General features: G+C 42.3%; 1 protein-coding gene across 17 annotated transcripts in view; it reads right to left on the bottom strand.

Annotated features, from left to right (window-relative positions):
- Positions 1–19,391, bottom strand: part of LOC130520782 (NACHT, LRR and PYD domains-containing protein 14-like) — a 28,758-nt gene extending 9,367 nt beyond the window's left edge. For 2 of the 17 annotated variants that reach the window (XM_057024502.1, XM_057024511.1), the window contains exons 1-8: positions 19,091–19,380; positions 17,741–17,842; positions 17,357–17,469; positions 15,435–17,256; positions 14,334–14,507; positions 14,050–14,223; positions 13,571–13,744; positions 13,247–13,420 (exon numbers count right to left, since the gene is read on the bottom strand). In XM_057024502.1, the coding sequence (XP_056880482.1) occupies positions 13,247–13,420; positions 13,571–13,744; positions 14,050–14,223; positions 14,334–14,507; positions 15,435–17,256; positions 17,357–17,469; positions 17,741–17,841 (2,732 nt within the window). In that variant the 5' untranslated portion in view covers position 17,842; positions 19,091–19,380. Of the gene's footprint in view, positions 1–2,301; positions 4,127–8,591; positions 11,831–12,036; positions 12,211–13,246; positions 13,421–13,570; positions 13,745–14,049; positions 14,224–14,333; positions 14,508–15,434; positions 17,257–17,356; positions 17,470–17,740; positions 17,843–19,090 lie in introns of those variants that run through there. The other 15 variants (XM_057024498.1, XM_057024499.1, XM_057024513.1 and 12 more) reach the window with 13 other exon arrangements.
- Positions 19,392–19,460: the final 69 nt, after the last annotated feature.

The raw sequence follows: 19,460 nt of genomic DNA, 5'->3' as shown, positions 1-19,460 counted from the left end.
ACATCCTGTTGGCACACAGGATCACACATCCTGGCACACATCCTGTGTGATCCTGTGTGGATTTATTTATTTAGTTATTTTGAAAGTTTATTGTCTTAAATTGGTCCAGCTGAGAGATGTTAATTTGCACACGATTAGATGTTGTTTGACAGGTAATAACAAAATATCCAGCTGTAACCTGGACTGTTGAACAACTCTAATAACTCTCAGAGCTTTTCACCTGTCTGAAGAGAATACTTTCACTTTCACTTTTAAAACCTAATCAACAGCTTTATGTCGTATATATTACTACCATTAAAGCATTCTGGGAGGGTTTAAAGTTCTTTTAGGATCAGTAGCAAAGAGCAGAAACATAAACTAAACTTCACTTAGAAAGACTATTCAACTATAACTAAAGCCAGACTATAAGAAAGTTAAATAAGACCGATTCATTTATAATGTATAATGATGTTTTGTGCTAAAACTAAATATAACGTCTAGTTGATTCAAATCTTGATTTTATCTCCAAACACAAATGTCAATTCTTTTCAATAATGCTCTTCGTTTACTCACCTTGTCGGTCTTCTGTCTCCCTGCTTAGTCTGAAAGGAATACTGTACTTGTCAACTCGTTTGTTGGGTTCCCAGTAAGGATGGGCGGATCGATCCCGTGGTATCGATATATCGATACTCACAAGCTACTCATTTGGTATCGATTTTCTTTTATAAATATTGATACTAACTAAAAAAATTGGGGGTGTATGCATCACTTTCCGCCGTTTTAGATTAATTACTTAATTACTAAGTATCTATAAAATTGACTTTCAATGGCTCATTTAAATTCATACTACACTTCTCTTCTCCAAAAGTCAATGGAGTTTATCTTGAAGCCTTTTATTGTTTAGTTGTTATGTCGAAGATAAAAGAAAGCTGACCTGAGAGTCTCCAGCTTACAGAGAGGATCCTGCAGAAAACCACAGAGCTGCTTTACTGCTGGATCCTTCAGCTGGTTCCTACTCAGGTCCAGTTCTCTCAGATGGGAGGGATTGGACCTCAGCGCCGAGGCCAGAGAGTCACAGCTGATCTCTGATAAACTGCAGCTGCTCAACCTGGAAAACCAATCAATGGGGCAAATAAAAACACATTTCTAAATCTGAAAGTGAAGAGAAAAGCAGAAAATGTAAAGAAATTTAGGAAAGACCAACAGAGGCCTCCTGACCTGAGCGTCTCCAGTCTGCAGTTTGGATGCATCATTGCAGAAGACAGTAACTTTACTGCGGCATCTGTCAGGCTTTGGGTCCAGCTTAAGCTCAGCTCCCGTAGATGAGAAGGGTTTGACGTCATTGCTGAGGCCACAACTTCCCAATGACTCTTTGAAAGAAAACTATCAGACAGTCTGTTGTGTATGAAACAAAATAGTGAGTCAAACTTTGGGATTTCTAATCAACTTATCTGAGAATCTACCTCAACACAAATGTAGCTCATTTCCTGGAAAAGCTAAATTCAACACCGTAGAGCAACAGTTTGAACGACCATCAGATCTGAAATGCAACTGAATTATTCTTAATATTTGTCTTATTTTAGAACAGCTCATAATTACTCAATATTTAAAATGATTATAGAAAATGGTTTAAAGAAACGTGCATCTTTTTATCTGTCTATCAGCTCTTTGGATATTTTGCATTTCATACAATTTGTACGATCGTGCGTCAAGTCTTAATTCAGCGATCCGATCGATGACATCAGAGTCTCTGGTTGCATCGATTGCCCTCAGCTTCTGTTACATCTGCCTGTTTTCCTTCAAATCATTTTCACTGCAACTTTTTTAGCTAGTGATGAAGTTGCCACCTAACGGGCATGGAAAGGGTCAAACAACTTTGTGGGTCACATAAAGGCTCCAAACGTAACCGCCACAAAGACCTAAAACACCCATTTAAACCAACGAGGCCGGCTGTTTTTACGTTGAACAAATGAAGCAAAATAGTCACGTGTCATTAGTTAAAATGTGTTTTTCTGTCGTTTGAATACGATGTATACAAACAAACAAAAGTTATTTAATTACATGACAGTAATTTCATGATAGTAAGTTAACTTGTGGCTCCTATTATTCCTGCCTTATGTTGGTTTGTCTGGATTGAACTTTGAACTTATATCCAGCCAGTGTTGAACATTTCTGAATGAATTGTTTATCTTTTTTAATTTATGGACGCTGCAATGGAAACAAAGAATTGAAGGAATGACCACTGGAGGGGGTATTGCTACCTGACATGATCGACTCGGTTGATTTAAACGCCGATGTCCGGCCCCAAAAATCTTTACTTACACGGCCTTCCTGCAGTTCCTCACAGCTGGAATCAGGCGACGTCGTCCCTCATCTGAGGTGTTGTACTGCTGCAGGTTCAGCTCATCCAGAACCTCCTCTGACATCTGCAGCAGGTAGGCCAGAGCTGAACAGTGGAGCACTGACAGTCTCCTCTCTGATTTCTTCTCTGACTTCAGGAACTCTTGGATCTCCTGATGGACTGACTGATCCTTCATCTCCGTCAGACAGTGGAAGATGTTGATGCTTCTGTCTGGGGAGATTTCATCACTGTTCACCTCCTTCAGGTTGTTGAGGACCTTCTGGATGGTTTTTGGATGGTTCTCCGTCTGATCCAACAGTCCACCCAAGATCCTCTGATTGGACTCCAGAGAGAGACCATGAAGGAAGCGAACAAACAAGTCCAGGTGGCCATTTTTACTTTCAAGAGATTCCATTAGTGCTCTCATGAGGAAGTCATCAAGAGATGTGACTGGATCGTAATTTGTCAACAACCATGTAATCCTGGAAAAGTTGTTTGGTTTCGAATATTTTAGGAACTGATTTATAACCACTGTGTCTTTCCTGGTGTAACGGTGGAACATGTAGACGGCAGCCAGAAACTCCTGAATGCTCAGATGAACAAAGCAGTAGACTGATTTCTGGAAGATCACACTCTCTCTTTTGAAGATCTCTGTACAAACTCCTGAGTACACCAACACTTCGGAGACATCCAGTCCACATCGCTCCAGGTCTTCTGAGTAGAACATGATGTTTCCTTTCTCCAGATGTTCAAACGCCAGCCGACCCAACTTCAGAAGGAGTTCTTTATCAGCCTCAGTCAGTTCCTCTGGTCTCTGCTTTCCTCCATACTTCTGCTTCTTCCTCTTTATCTGAACCATCAGGAAGTGTGAGTAGAGGTCAGTCAGGGTTTTGGGCAGCTCTCCTCTCTGGTCTCTGGTCATCATGTCCTCCAGAACTATAGCAGTGATCCAGCAGAAAACTGGGATCAGACACATGATGTGGAGGCTCCTGGAGGCCTTGATGTGTGAGATGATTCTCTTGGACAGATCTTCATCACTGAACCTCCTCCTGAAGTACTCCTCCTTCTGGGAGTCAGTGAAACCTCGTACTTCTGTGATCCTGTCAACACACGAGGGAGGAATCTGATAGGCTGCTGCAGGTCTGGAGGTGATCCAGATGAGAGCTGAGGGAAGCAGGTTCCCCTGGATCAGGTTCACCAGGAGCACGCCAACTGACGATACTTGTGTGACATCAGAGATGACCTGATGCTTGTTGAAACCCAGTGAAAACCTGCTTTCATCCAGGCCATCAAAGATGAACAGAAGTTTCCAGACAGTCAGATCTTCTGCTCTGATCTTCTGTAATGTTGGATGGAAAACATGAAGCAGTGAGAGAAGACTGTGCTGCTCATCTCTGATCAAGTTCAGCTCCCTGCATGAGAGCGGAAGCACCAGACTGATGTCTTGGTTCTCCAAACCTTCTGCCCAGTCCAGACTGAACTTCTGCACTGAGAAGGTTTTTCCAACGCCGGCGACACCGTTGGTCAGAACCACTCTGATGTGTCTCTGCTGCTCAGATAAGACTTTGAAGATGTCCTGGCACTTGATTGGAGTGTCCTGGATGTTCTTCTTGGAGGTTCTCTCAAGCTGTCTCACCTCATGTTGTGTGTCCACCTCCTCACTTTGTCCCTCAGTGATGTAGAGCTCAGTGTAGATCGTGTTCAGCAGGGTTCCACTTCCTGCTTCATGAGTTCCTTCAGTCACATCTTCACATCTTCTCTTCAGACTGATCTTATGGCCTTCTATCACCTCCTGCAGTTCACCACCTCTAAAATAAACAATCTTTTAAATCATTTTACAATTGTCATCTACAGCAGTAACACAGATGTCCTCAACTGGAAAATATTCTGTCATGTTCCATGTCTTCCAAGAGTTTGCTTGGACTAAACAGCTGGTAAAAGCTGGATGATATTTAGAAAAACACATCAAACCTTCTCCAAACACATCATACTCAGCAGACCCATTGTCCTGTAAAGGTCACCTGCCTTCAACTCTTTAACACTTTCCAGAACTAAATGACTAAATGCTGCTAAATACTGTCTAAGCATTTAGGAAGGTCTTAAGAGGGTTTGGTTCCAGTGGAACCAAAGAGCTCTCTGGATCTTCTCTTGCACATTGTAAATACACAAGTTGTTCCTTTATTCCGACCCAAAAGTATCTAGAAATACAAATGTACGAGCTTACGTGAGACGCTGTTGTTAAGGTCGGCGGTCTGCAGTTCAGTTCTCCGTTTCTTTTCACCCTCGGGACAGGAGGAATCTCCAATGGAAGCAGACCGTTTATGATACCTGTCAAAAATGGGAATAGTGGTTATACATGTCTACTGGGCGTTAGCAACGCCTAAGAAAGGCTGCGTTCACTTCTACTTTCAGTTTGCTCTGACAGTTGAAGATTGAATGAACACTGAGCAAAAAATATAAAGTTATTTACGTTCTAACAAGCTCGTTTAGTTGGAGAAAAGTGTATTTGACCTAAGTGTTTAGTGGCTTTTCTTCATTGTGAATTTATGTTAAAAATAAAAGTGCCAAATCAGGAACATAAACTCATACAATAGAACAAAAGTTCTACATTTATGCTCCAAATACAGTAGTCTGGTCTCTGAAACTGATCATTAAATAGCACAGAGGTCACGCGTATTCAAAAGCTTATTTCAACCATTTAGAAATGACTGATATTGTTGTCTATGGGTTTATTAGAACCAGGAGCCTATAAATAGACTTTTTAATGAATTTTCATGACATGTGGTGGAACAGTGTGGCAGAACAAGCTGCACAGACCTGCCATGTCTTACCCATCCGTATCTAAATGGAGAGCTGTAGCACTCTGCAATGATGGATATTGTTGGGAAACTTTAAAATATATGCCTATGAATTTTTGTGAGATGATGTTAACCCATGTAGGAGAAATGACCAGTTAAAAACGGAAGCAATTTTCAGTTTTAAAAGATTTAGCACACTAAAATTAACATGGGAGTTAATGGGAGCGAACGCCTGACATGTGGTGCACCGTTTCATTTTAAGGACCTGATGAATTTCATTTTTCACGATAGTAGAGGCTAATACCTACAAAATGATGTTTTGTATGGTTGTGAAATGTTCGAAGGCAGAGTTATGTGGTTCAGAAAACCTTACTTTAAAGGTGAGCCTTGAGGTCCAATACTGAAGTTTTCAGGGTGCTCTTTGGACCTGTCGCTCATCACACAGCTGGACACTACGGACTTTGCTCTCTTTTCCTCTTCCATCAGACATTCGCTCATTTTTAAATGTGAGTCTAAATGGTTAGCAGGAACAGTCTGCTGACACAGAAAATAAGATTAAAGAACACGATTTTCAGCATGAAGACAAGCAGAGGTCTGTCCAATGACGTATTGTCGGCTCATTCACATCAAAATCTATTATATGATGTAACCCTGTACATCATACATGCCACATATATATTGGAAAAAAGTTTTGGGACATCTTAAAAGTTTACACCATGTTAAATATAAAATAGTTGTGGAAAAAATGTTTCTCCTGGGGTGTTTCAAAAGGTGCGGTGGCATTAGACGGACGCACACAAATACAAATTAAAGAATTTTTTATCTGGTTATGGTTCTCAACATTAAATTCAACAAATAAGATGAGAATGCATTCAAACTAAACAGAAATACGTCATCACATCATCAAAGTGGGTCAAATGCAGCATCATCTTCTGTCATCTCAGACAGGATTCCAAGAAGAGGATCTTAATTTTCAACAACGCACCTTGACATCTCATCATGGCTCGTCTGTCAGATTACAAGCAGCTTTTTTTGATCAGGTGCATCATGTTTCTCACCAACACATGATGGTGCTGGAAAAACAATTGTAGCCTGACCTAGAGGTCAAAACTCTGCATGGCGTGCACAGCTACTAGTTGCAGCTGGTGGTTGTGGCGGAGGAGATACCAAACATATCTAGCAAGCTTGTTTTGGAGCAGAGCTTGTCCACCACCTCTGACCCCACTCATCACAGAAGTCCCACCATATCCATGGCCAGGTGTGTTGGCAGCATTGGAGCCAGCCTCAGGAAAAAGGTGTGTCAATATCTCAGAAGTGATGCATCAAGTTGACACAACCCAACAGAAGTCAAGCAACCCAACATGCTTCTCTGGCATGGAATTGCTGACAAAGCCACTCATCACAGACCAATTTTCCACATTACACCTGCGCCTGGTGCCATCATTTTGGAGGCATTTTTATATTTTTCTTGACCTCTCCAAGATCCACGCGGAAATCTGACGCTACATTGTTGAGCTTCGTCTTGGCTCATTTGCACACTAACAGTGACTGGAGGTTGTGAATAGATTACACACAGCAAAGGGCAAAAAAACACCCAATTCTGCTCAGACTAATTTTATCTGACCACATGTACAGGACCAAAAATATGAAAACACAATGGGTTTAGGTTTCGTTTCGTTTTATCGACTGCTTCATTCAAAACAGAACAAATTTCATAAATCCATAATAACAAATTCATATTCCACAAAGAACCAGTTGTTAAAACAATAAAATGGAATGCCTTGATCTCTACCTCTTTACATACTCTCCTTTTTAAAATAAAGGATTGATTGTCCCCCTGGTGGAGGGACAAAGAGAGGAGGCTAAAACTTTCGCGTTTGTGTCCCTCTTTCGGTGGATTTTTCCACTAACTGCAAATAATATTGTCGACTTATTGTGAGTATTAAAATGTGCTTCCTCAACTTCTAAGATTTTGGGTCAGGGTTAGCGGAAAACGCAGTTAGAGGAAACACGGTACAAAGTTTGATCATCCGTCACAACATTCCCGTCGACCAGCCGCAATGTGCGTCCGAAATACGCGCACGCTCATTGCGAACACGCAGGTTATTAAGCCGCATCTCGCAGCGGAACATTGATTCGAGACGACAGCAGTGAAAGAACAAAGTGCTACCTGAATATTAGAGGTTTTCCATCAGGGCTCGGTCAGTCAAGCTGGAGCCCGAAGTTGAGAACTTTCACTTTCCCTTCTTCTTCCTCTACACGTCACGTGTTTGTGGTTTGATCGCGTCATCTTCAGCACAAGCGCCTCTCTTCAGAACAATTTGGTCCACGTTTTAACTGAAATACTGGGAAACAATTGGAGTTCGTCTGACAGATGTTCGTTTTTGGGTGCGGAATCAAACTGTGTCAACTTTTTGATCTATAGGATCCCCTCTGGTTCAAAGTGTCCCCTATAGGATATTGACAGTACTGACCTTTTGGGGGCTGCACACACCTCTTAATTGTGGCTGCACCAACGGAGCTGATCCAGTTGTCATCAGCTGGCCAGTCTGACTCCAGCTCATTGGGGAAATGTGCTGATCTGGAGGAGAAGCTTTCAAAACTTGACGGGCTGGGGGGGAAATGACTGTAATTTTGGAATCAGCGTGCCAATTTATTTTTAATCAGAATAATTTTAAATTAAAAAAAACCCTCAACAGGATATTTTCAAATTGTTCACCAGTGTAACTTCACCTGAAATTGTGGACTCCAAAATATCACCATTAAATCCATTTAATCACTTAATAGCTGTGGAATTTGAGCCATGAGAAAAATATCTCTCCATCATGATTTCCAGAATTTTTCATCAATATCTGAGATTCTTCAAAAGCTTCGCTGGTGTTGGGTTTTTATTGCTTCTACTTCATTTTCAGGTGCAGTTCTTTTATTTTTAAATCAAATTAAATCATCTTTATTTGTAATGTCTGTTTAGTCAAACTTGGTGCTATGCAGAATCCCAGGGCCTGATCCCTAACAATCAACAGGAAAATCTCCCCTTTAACAGGAAGAAACCTTGAGCAGGACCAGGCTCATATGGGGGGGACCCTCCTACTGATGGGGGGGCTGGGTAGGGAGAGAGGAGGAGAAGGGGGAGGACAGGTAGAGGAGAGACAAGGCAGACATCATTTAAATCGTGTTAATTATAATAAGCTATCAATATAAGAGAGGAGAGCGTCAGTGGGGTCAGAGGTCAGTGTGCAGCCATGAGGTTGATTGGTTCAAGTCGATCATGAGAAACCTGAATTGTGTCAGAGGGCCACACCAACAACATCCAAAACTTAATTCTTCTCAGCTTTTTACATTTTAAAACGCACTACATTATATAGTTTGAATAGCTGGTGCTGGTTAATCGGAAGGATAAAACTATTCTGTAAAAATGTATGTTTAGCTTTGTGAAATTGTGTTGTATAGGTCAAATAAGAAAATAAAATCAATTGCTGAACCAATGCAATTTATTTTTAAGGTGTTAATCTCCACAAAGAAAGAAAAACAACAAACAACAAGTTTATAGTGGTCCAGTAATGCGCTATAGTCACACACCAGTACAATTAACAATAACTCATGTTTTCCACCTGCTTTTCCATCTTCAGTGGGAATAATCCAGTGCGTTCTGGGCTTGAACAAAGGTATTAAAAGCTGGCTGAATGTCTGAGGTGACTGAAGGACAGCTGAGAGGTGGTCATCAGTGATGGATCACCTGTGTTTGGATCTGTTGGACTTCATCACTCAGAATGTCCATTCACATACATACGTAGTTAGACCCAAAGAGGACGAGAATCTTCTGAGCAGGTGTGGAAAGTTCTCCTCTTTGAGGGAGGAGTAAAAGTCCAGCATTCATTATATACACCATTATCATTTTAATATATTTTTCGATTATCTAAGGTATTTTTCTCCTTTTTTTATGATTATTATGATATTTAGACGCATCCTCATTGTCTGTATTTTCTACATATTAAATATTTTCATTGAAAAAAATAATGACTTCAGCACCAGCGTTCACAGAACGTAACTGAACATTTGTAAAATATGACACCAAATACACAAACAATATTGGTCATTGAAACACATCAAAAGATCCTTTTCCCACAAACTCCTCAAGAGTCAGATTTACGATTTAAGAACTGAAAAAAGCATCTTATTTCACCATTTTTCCAACAGCATACAACTCCTGATAATGCTTCATATCCCATCAGCATTCCTCTTTCAATTACACTCACAAACCAACACAAACATATACACAGGACCATATTTGTCCTATAAGGAACTTTCTTTTATAGCTATGGATAGAGCCCCATCTTGTGTTTTAAGAAATTCATTTATACTGTAAACAAATTAAAGTGCAGAGATGTGTGCAGCACAAATTTAATTTTGACCAACAGTAACAATTTCTGTTATTTTTCAAACAAATTCTGGTGCTTCAATAAATTTTAATAAAGTTTGCCTATTAAAGCACCAGCGAGAAAGCACCTGCCAGCCTGCGTGCGCCCCCTTGAGGTGAGGCAGAGTACTGTGCTGTGAAATATCGCGAATTGCATTTTATGTTATTGCTATTTTAATAAAAGTAGAGTAGTTTCGTAGGTAATACGAGAAGGATTAAAATGTGGGAAAGTGGATTGTGGGAACGGATCTGTATGTGAGCGTGTTAGTAAGAAGGAGGACCAAACAATAATGTGTGATATCTGCTTAGGTTAGGGTCCTCAGGCCCGTGCACCTGTGCGTAGGCTGAGAACCGCTCCAATATGGTCAAAACATGAGCAATGTGACTCGGCGAGCATGAACGTTCCCCTGCCTGTGTGAGAAATGTAGCTGATGCCGTCTGTGTAACGAAGATACGCCTCCTGCTGTGTAATCATGCCTGTTTTAATAAAAGAGACATCGCTGGGGAGGAGGAGGAGAGTCTCCGGGACGACGCGGCAGAGTTCGTGTCTGATCGGAGCGCCACTCCCCCCTGGCCAGGGGAAAAGTCTTCGAAGTCTGGTCTCAACTTGTGGTGAACTTTGTTCGTGCGCCTGTCTGAGTACACTTCTGAGGATTTCGACGACAACTGCCTGCCTCACCTGCTGACTTTCCTCTGCACTTTATTGGGCGGTCAGCAGGAATAGTTCTCTCACACGTGCATAAAAGACATTACACAGACTGCAGAAAGTCATGGTGTATAACCACCATTTCTGTAAAGTTCATATTAGCAATATGGCACACGTCATGCAACCCAGTTGTATTGGATCGTGCAGTCAGACGTGAGGCCCAATTCTCCCCTGCCTCACCCGGGGTTTCTGCCCCGGATTTGATCGAAAAAACAATTTTGACTTAATAAAATGGCAGAAATGTGTAGTCAGACTCCAATCAGTGGAAAATATTAATGTTTATTTTTGGACACTTTTTTCCTTTTTAGTGCCTCCCCTCCCCACGTCACTGTGTTAATTATGTCCTACCTGGTCAAGAGTGAATTCAGTACCCGACACTCAACAGCTGACTGGACAGTTGCACATGGCGCACTTAAGTCTTAAATCTTCTCCAACCTGGACGGGGCCCCTGATACTGCGGTGCGCCTTCAGAACTGAAGAAGCCTTCTCGATAGAAGGTGAAACATCTTCAAAAGAGAATTAAAAACCGTCCAGTTGACACAGAAAACTACCTTGGATAACTATGGCCTGGATCATTGAGAATCTACACAGACAAAATCTGTAAATGCTTTTTGACTTGCCGGCTTTCGCAAAATTGCTAAATTGCTACATACATTGCTAAATACACGCTAGCATGCATGTTGTAAGCTATCGTACCGGTATGTTTTACCATGCCCGCGCCCTATAATCCGGTGCGCCTGATGTATGTTTTAAATACAGAAATAGCACCCGTAACTGAGGCTGCACCTTTTAATACGGTGCGCCCTATGGTCGTGAAAATACGGTATATAGAACATAGGGCACGTTTGTGCGGGATATCACTCCGCGTCCGTGCAACAACAACAACCTCCTATCTTTAGTATTGCTGCGCCAACTGGTGGTCTTTTGGGTTGAGGATAGCAGTGATCTATATGTAGCTATATGTAGCTATAGCGTCATTGGCCTCCACTCCAGCCACTCCTGGTAGTTCCTCAAAAACACTGAGTTTCTAGTGGATGCACAATCTGTGGAAGCCAACATAGAAATTTCTGAAGAGCCAAAGTTCTTGCAAAAAAAATATAGTCCCCAATTAGGTTGGTTTGTTATCAGGTGACCTCACGGTGTTCTTTTATTTAAAATAAACAACTTGAGATTGTGTTATTAAATATACACACAACACCGATGATACCAGGAACTATTTTAACTTCAAGGCGAAGCTGCTTCTGCTTTGTCGACCATCGACTGATCTCCTGAAAGTCCAACACCGCTTTTTAAAAACTGAATTTTTCATCTATGGACGGAGTAGACGGCAGATGTTTCCACAGATGCTCTTCACCAGTGGTCAGTGAGTGATGCAGCAGATGAGCGGGAGTTGACTGGCTTCAACCAGCTACTGTCTCAATGTCTCCAGCCCATAGTGTGGATTCTCTACGAGATCAGACAGCAGCTTCACTCCTGAATCCTGCAGCTGGTTCTGACTCAGGTCCAGTTCTCTGAGATGGGAGGGATTGGACCTCAGCGCCGAGGCCAGAGAGTCACAGCTGATCTTTGATAACCTGCAGTCAATCAATCTAAAAAATGCAGGATAAGGTTATACGGTGCAGGTCTGCATGTTATCTGCGTCAGTACTAAACCTACGTTAGTTTTTAGTTGGGTCAGACCTGAATTCACGATATTACAAGGAATTTTTTTAATGTGGTGCATCACAGCAGTATTGAGAACAGCCTCACTTCACCATCTTAGCAGCTGGTATATAGGTAGAAAAATGAAGACTGACCTGAGCCTCTCCAGTTTACAGTTTGGACTCTCCAGTCCAGAACAGAGCCGCTTCACTCCTGAATCCTGCAACGTGTTGAAGCTCAGGTCCAGAACCCTCAGATGGGAGAGGTTGGACTTCAGAGCTGAGGCCACAGAATCACAGCTGGTCTTGGATAAACTGCAGCCACTTAGTCTAAAATAACAATTATTTTGAGAGAAGACAAATAAAAATCAACATGTACCAGAGCAAAACACAGCTTACAAGCAACAAACCTCTGGTCCTGCACCGGCTTATCTGCCGTATGTTCATATTTTGGGTTCTTTCAGGGCGGTTGGACAAGATCTACACCGTATGTAAAGTGTGTAGGTCAAAATACCTTCCAAGTTTGTGAGACCACATTTCTCAATAGCACTCAACTCTTGTCAGGAGTTGGGACAAAGCGACCCACTCCTGATAGCTTGTGGGCGATGCTGCAGCGACCCTGCAATCCCTCCACTCTCTGGTGAAACCAAATCAAAGGTTTTAGACACTGCTGGATGCTGGAAGGGTGGCTATAGTCTGGACGCAGAGTTCCCCTGACTGCACAGTTCTCCAGCAATGATTGACAGCTGGTGTCACTTGTTCTCCAGGTGAGAAAAGGAAAGAGAGCCACCCCACAGTGTGTTTGATTGCCCCACTGCAAGCTCAATGCTGCCAGCAAACATTGGTTTCTGTGGTTGGACTGACCTGCTGCCCCTTTAAGAGGGAGGCAGGTTTGGGCTTCTGGCTGGAATGAAGCCACCTAAGATGAGAACGATTGCAGGCTTTCGGTACCAAGGTTTAACAGGGTGCTCACTTCACACTTGGACTTTTCTCTTTTTTGGATGGGATTTCTCAGTAGAGAAGGGGCATGGCACACTGCAGCAGCTTTCTTTTGGGGTTGTCTAGTTTTCCTTCTGATCTTTAAAAGACAGGAAGAACCATTTTTGATTTGTCTGAATGTTTGGGCGGTTTTGTGGCCAGCCTAAAATAAAACAAGACAAATCTACAACTGATACTTCCTTTCTAGTCATTGATGACCATCCTCACATGGGGCAGATTTCCACAACCAATTTAATACTGCAAATCTATCCTGTGTGGTCTTTTTTCCGAGAACTGTAACACTACGTTTATAACAAAGATCAAACATGTAAACAGTTATTGTCTAACTAGTTACACCTGGGAAAGTACTGGATCATCTCTGACTGACCTGAGAGTCTCCAGCTTACAGAGAGGATCCTGGAGAAAACCACAGAGCAGCTTCACTCCTGGATCCTTCAGCTGGTTCCCACTCAGCTCCAGAACCCTCAGATGGGAGGGATTGGACCTCAGCGCCGAGGCCAGAGAGTCACAGCTGATCTCTGATAACCTGCAGTACTTTAATCTGAATGACAGATAAAAGATGCCATTTTACAGTTCTTGCACATACAGTAATCATTTAGTGTTGGTTCATAAAAGCCGGCAGTTCCTTCTGCCACCATAAACCAGATCAGCTTTCAGTCTTTTTCATTTCAGTATTTAATTTACTGCATACCTGAGAGTCTCCAGCTTACAGAGAGGATCCTGGAGAAAACCACAGAGCTGCTTCACTGCTGGATCCTTTAGCTGGTTGTAGCTCAGCTCCAGAACCCTCAGATGGGAGGGATTGGACCTCAGCGCCGAGGTCAGAGAGTCACAGCTGATCTCTGATAAACTGCAGCCACTCAGTCTGGATAAGGAATCATGGCAAGAAATGATCTCTTATTGGAGGAAAAGTCATATTACACTTGCTCAAAATCATTATTTCATTTTATTTCATTATTTAATCAGGGCCCTTGGAGTCAGGAGAGCTCTGCCCCCCCCACTGATAAACTGGGATATTACAGCAACAACATAGTTAAAAAGTATCTATAAAATTGACTTTCAATGGCTCATTTAAATTCATACTACACTTCTCTTCTCCAAAAGTCAATGGAGTTTATCTTGAAGCCTTTTATTGTTTAGTTGTTATGTCGAAGATAAAAGAAAGCTGACCTGAGAGTCTCCAGCTCACAGAGAGGATCCTGGAGAAAACCACAGAGCAGCTTCACTCCTGGATCCTTCAGCTTGGTCTCAGTCAGCTCCAGAACCCTCAGATGGGAGGGATTGGACCTCAGCGCCGAGGCCAGAGAGTCACAGCTGATCTCTGATAACCTGCAGCACCACAGCCTGGAAAACCAATAAATGGGGCAAATAAAAACACATTTCTAAATCTGAAAGTGAAGAGAAAAGCAGAAAATGTAAAGAAATTTAGAAAAGACCAACAGAGGCCTCCTGACCTGAGCGTCTCCAGTCTGCAGTTTGGATGCATCATTGCAGAAGACAGTAACTTTACGGCATCTGCCAGGCTTTTGTTCTTGCTTAAGCTCAGCTCCCGTAGATGAGAAGGGTTTGACGTCATTGCTGAGGCCACAACTTCCCAATGACTCTTTGAAAGAAAACTATCAGACAGTCTGTTGTGTATGAAACAAAAATAGTGAGTCAAACTTTGGGATTTCTAATCAACTTATCTGAGAATCTACCTCAACACAAATGTAGCTCATTTCCTGGAAAAGCTAAATTCAACACCGTAGAGCAACAGTTTGAACGACCATCAGATCTGAAATGCAACTGAATTATTCTTAACATTTGTCTTATTTTAGAACAGCTCATAATTACTCAATATTTAAAATGATTGTAGCAAATGGTTTAAAGAAACGTGAATCTTTTTATCTATTTATCAGCTCTTTGGATATTTTGCATTTCATCCAATTTGTACGATCGTGCGTCAAGTCTTAATTCAGCGATCCGATCGATGACATCAGAGTCTCTGGTTGCATCGATTGCCCTCAGCTTCTGTTACATCTGCCTGTTTTCCTTCAAATCATTTTCACTGCACCTTTTTTTGCTGGTGATGAAGTTGCCACCTAACGGGTGTGGAAAGGGTCAAACAACTTTGTGGGTCACATAAAGGCTCCAAACGGAACCGCCACAAAGACGTAAAACACCCATTTAAACCAACGAGGCCGGCTGTTTTTACGTTGAACAAATGAAGCAAAATAGTCACGTGTCATTAGTTAAAATGTGTTTTTCTGTCGTTTGAATACGATGTATACAAACAAACAAAAGTTATTTAATTACATGACAGTAATTTCATGATAGTCAGTTAACTTGTGGCTCCTATTATTCCTGCCTTATGTTGGTTTGTCTGGATTGAACTTTGAACTTATATCCAGCCAGTGTTGAACATTTCTGAATGAATTGTTTTTTGTTTTAATTTATGGACGCTGCAATGGAGATAAAGAATTGAAGGAATGACCACTGGAGGGGGTATTGCTACCTGACATGATCGACTCGCTTGATTTAAACGCCGATGTCCGGCCCCAAAAATCTTTACTTACACGGCCTTCCTGCAGTTCCTCACAGCTGGAATCAGGCGACGTCGTCCCTCCACTGAGGTGTTGTACTGCTGCAGGTCCAGCTCATCCAGAACCTCCTCTGACATCTGCAGCAGGTAGGCCAGAGCTGAACAGTGGAACACTGACAGTTCCCTCTCTGATTTCTTCTCTGACTTCAGGAACTCTTGGATCTCCTGATGGACTGACTGATCCTTCATCTCCATCAGACAGTGGAAGATGTTGATGCTTCTGTCTGGGGAGATTTCATCACTGTTCACCTCCTTCAGGTTGTTGAGGACCTTCTGGATGGTTTCTGGGTGGTTCTCCATCTGATCCAACAGTCCACCCAAGATCCTCTGATTGGACTCCAGAGAGAGACCATGAAGGAAGCGAACAAACAAGTCCAGGTGGCCATTTTCACTTTCAAGAGATTTCATTAGTGCTCTCATGAGGAAGTCATCTAGAGATATGACTGGATCGTTATTTAACAACCCAGCAAACCGGAAAAAGGGGTTTGATTTAGAATATTTTAGGAACTGATTTATAACCGCTGTGTCTTTCCTGGTGTAACAGTGGAACATGTAGACGGCAGCCAGAAACTCCTGAATGCTCAGATGAACAAAGCAGTAGACTGATTTCTGGAAGATCACACTCTCTCTTTTGAAGATCTCTGTACAAACTCCTGAGTACACCGACACCTCGGAGACGTCCAGTCCACATCGCTTCAGGTCTTTTGAGTAGAACATGATGTTTCCTTTCTTCAGATGTTTAAACGCCAGCCGACCCAACTTCAGAAGGAGTTCTTTATCAGCCTCAGTCAGTTCCTCTGGTCTCTGCTTTCCTCCATACTTCTGCTTCTTCCTCTTTATCTGAACCCTCAGGAAGTGTGAGTAGAGGTCAGTCAGGGTTTTGGGCAGCTCTCCTCTCTGGTCTCTGGTCATCATGTCCTCCAGAACTATAGCAGTGATCCAGCAGAAAACTGGGATCAGACACATGATGTGGAGGCTCCTGGAGGCCTTGATGTGTGAGATGATTCTCTTGGACAGATCTTCATCACTGAACCTCCTCCTGAAGTACTCCTCCTTCTGGGAGTCAGTGAAGCCTCGTACTTCTGTGATCCTGCCAACACACGAGGGAGGAATCTGATAGGCTGCTGCAGGTCTGGAGGTGATCCAGATGAGAGCTGAGGGAAGCAGGTTCCCCTGGATGAGGTTCACCAGGAGCACCTCAACTGACGATACTTGTGTGACATCAGAGATGAGCCGATGCTTGTTGAAACCCAGTGAAAATCTGCTTTCATCCAGGCCATCAAAGATGAACAGAAGTTTCCAGACAGTCAGATCTTCTGCTCTGATCTTCTGTAATGTTGGATGGAAAACATGAAGCAGTGAGAGAAGACTGTGCTGCTCATCTCTGATCAAGTTCAGCTCCCTCCATGAGAGTGGAAGCACCAGACTGATGTCTTGGTTCTCCAAACCTTCTGCCCAGTCCAGACTGAACTTCTGCACTGAGAAGGTTTTTCCAACGCCGGCGACACCGTTGGTCAGAACCACTCTGATGTGTCTCTGTTGCTCAGATAAGACTTTGAAGATGTCCTGGCACTTGATTGGAGTGTCCTGGATGTTCTTCTTGGAGATTCTCTCAAGCTGTCTCACCTCATGTTGTGTGTCCACCTCCTCACTTTGTCCCTCAGTGATGTAGAGCTCAGTGTAGATCTTGTTCAGCAGGGTTCCACTTCCTGCTTCATTAGTTCCTTCAGTCACATGTTCACATCTTCTCTTCAGACTGATCTTATGACCTTCTATCACCTCCTGCAGATCACTTCCTGAACATAAGTAAACCAATGATTTCCATCTATAATAAATCATCAACACAACTACAAATTCATGACATCACAAGTTCAATTTTATATTGAACAGTTTTACTTTGTTTGGGCTTCATTTCAGCATCTCCAGATCTGCTTCCAGATTGTGAACAAGAGGACTCTCCTGGTGGAGCTGACTGGTCCCAGTTTGATAGGATGTGCTCCCCCCTCTCACTATGAAACACATCTCTATTAGTCCTTTGATTTATAGGATGAAAGAACCTGATCAAGACTCAATATTGTTCCAGCATTTATGTCTGAATTCATCTTTCAGTTTTAAACATGATTCTTGTTTCTAATCAACAATATTCACATTAAGTCTGTAACTATATGACTGTCTGAGGTTTAAGTGTTAAACATCTCCAATAATAAACTCACAACCTGCTGCTGTTAATGTGACTAACAGCTGGCACACAAACACATCATCACGCTTTAGTTTTCTTACATTTTCTCTGAACTTCTGAAGCCTATTATTCTACCTATGGACCGGTCACTCTTCAGGGACTCACAGCTGGGCACTGTGGACTCTGCTCTGTCCTCGTCCATCCTGAGGAAACATCAGAAATATCATGAGACTGTGATGAAGTAAATAATCTGTAGAGGTTGTAGTTAAATAATCCCAATTCACTGCATTTTTATCAAACAGGAACATTTCTAATACATTCTGGCTAACAACTGAATCAATAAATCAATGATGTCTCTGTATAATTTTCATGTTTTCAGAGTTTAAGCTGCTTTTTTTAACTGTTCCCTGCAGTGAGAAAAGAACTGGCACCTTTTCCAGCCCCTCATCCTGCAGCACTGAATGTGCTCTAAAGTTCTTTCCAGAGCAAACGTCTCTGCACTTGCAGCAACATGTTGTAGTCATGGATCCGTGAGGAGAACCGGATACAGGAAACGCCCCCACTTTGATCCCAAAACCCAACTGGTGGCCAACGGTGGTCCGGCAACGACGGGGACGCTGGTCCATCGGCCCGACAACACTGGTTTTCCACAGGCCAACATGGTGAAAGGACTGTCTTCAGCTCAGCCAATAAATTATTTGGTGCTACATAAACATACTAGTCAGGACTTTTTAACTTCCCTCCTTTGTTCCCCTCTTCAATTATTTCTAGAATCCAAGTTCTCCAAGATCACTGCTCTATTTAAAATAGATGAAAGAAATGACACCCACTCCTGCATTTCTTTCACAGTGGTTCCACAACATAGAACAATAAACCACTGTGAGAAAACCTGCAACATGAACCAAAAATCCTGTTGGTGTCCTGTGATCCTGTGTGGATTTATTTATTTAGTTATTTTGAAAGTTTATTGTCTTAAATTGGTCCAGCTGAGAGATGTTAATTTGCACACAATTAGATGTTGTTTGACAGGTAATAACAAAATATCCAGCTGTAACCTGGACTGTTGAACAACTCTAATAACTCTCAGAGCTTTTCACCTGTCACAAAAATGTCGCTCTTCCTGCTTCGTCTGAAGAGAATACTTTCACTTTTAAAACCTAATCAACAGCTTTATGGCGTATATATTACTACCATTAAAGCATTCTGGGAGGGTTTAAAGTTCTTTTAGGATCAGTAGCAAAGAGCAGAAACATAAACTAAACTTCACTTAGAAAGACTATTCAACTATAACTAAAGCCAGACTATAAGAAAGTTAAATAAGACCGATTCATTTATAATGTATAATGATGTTTTGTGCTAAAACTAAATATAACGTCTAGTTGATTCAAATCTTGATTTTATCTCCAAACACAACTGTCAATTCTTTTCAATAATGCTCTTCGTTTACTCACCTTGTCGGTCTTCAGTCTTCCTGCTTAGTCTGAAAGGAATACTTTTAAAAACTCGTTTGTTGGGTTCCCAGTTTCTGGGACCGTTGTTGCTGGTGTCTACCTGCAGGGGGCGTGGAGGAGCCGCTCATCAGCCACAGCTGGCCCCGCAGACACACGCACCTGCGGTCTCTCTTCAATCTCCCGTTAGATTTAAGGACAGAACTCCCGTCTGCCAGCGGCGGAGTGTTTTCGGCCTCATCGCCAAACCCTGACTTCTGTGGCTTGACTATTAGTTTTCCTTGCGGACTTGTTTTGGACTCTCTCGAGGTCTCTCCGCCTCTCTGTGAACGCGGACCGAACTGTTCTTGTTCACTTTAAAATAAAGACGCTT

Source organism: Takifugu flavidus, unplaced genomic scaffold (genome assembly GCF_003711565.1).
Source record: "Takifugu flavidus isolate HTHZ2018 unplaced genomic scaffold, ASM371156v2 ctg526, whole genome shotgun sequence".
Classification (NCBI taxonomy): domain Eukaryota; kingdom Metazoa; phylum Chordata; class Actinopteri; order Tetraodontiformes; family Tetraodontidae; genus Takifugu; species Takifugu flavidus.
This window is presented reverse-complemented; position numbering and strand designations above follow the sequence as displayed.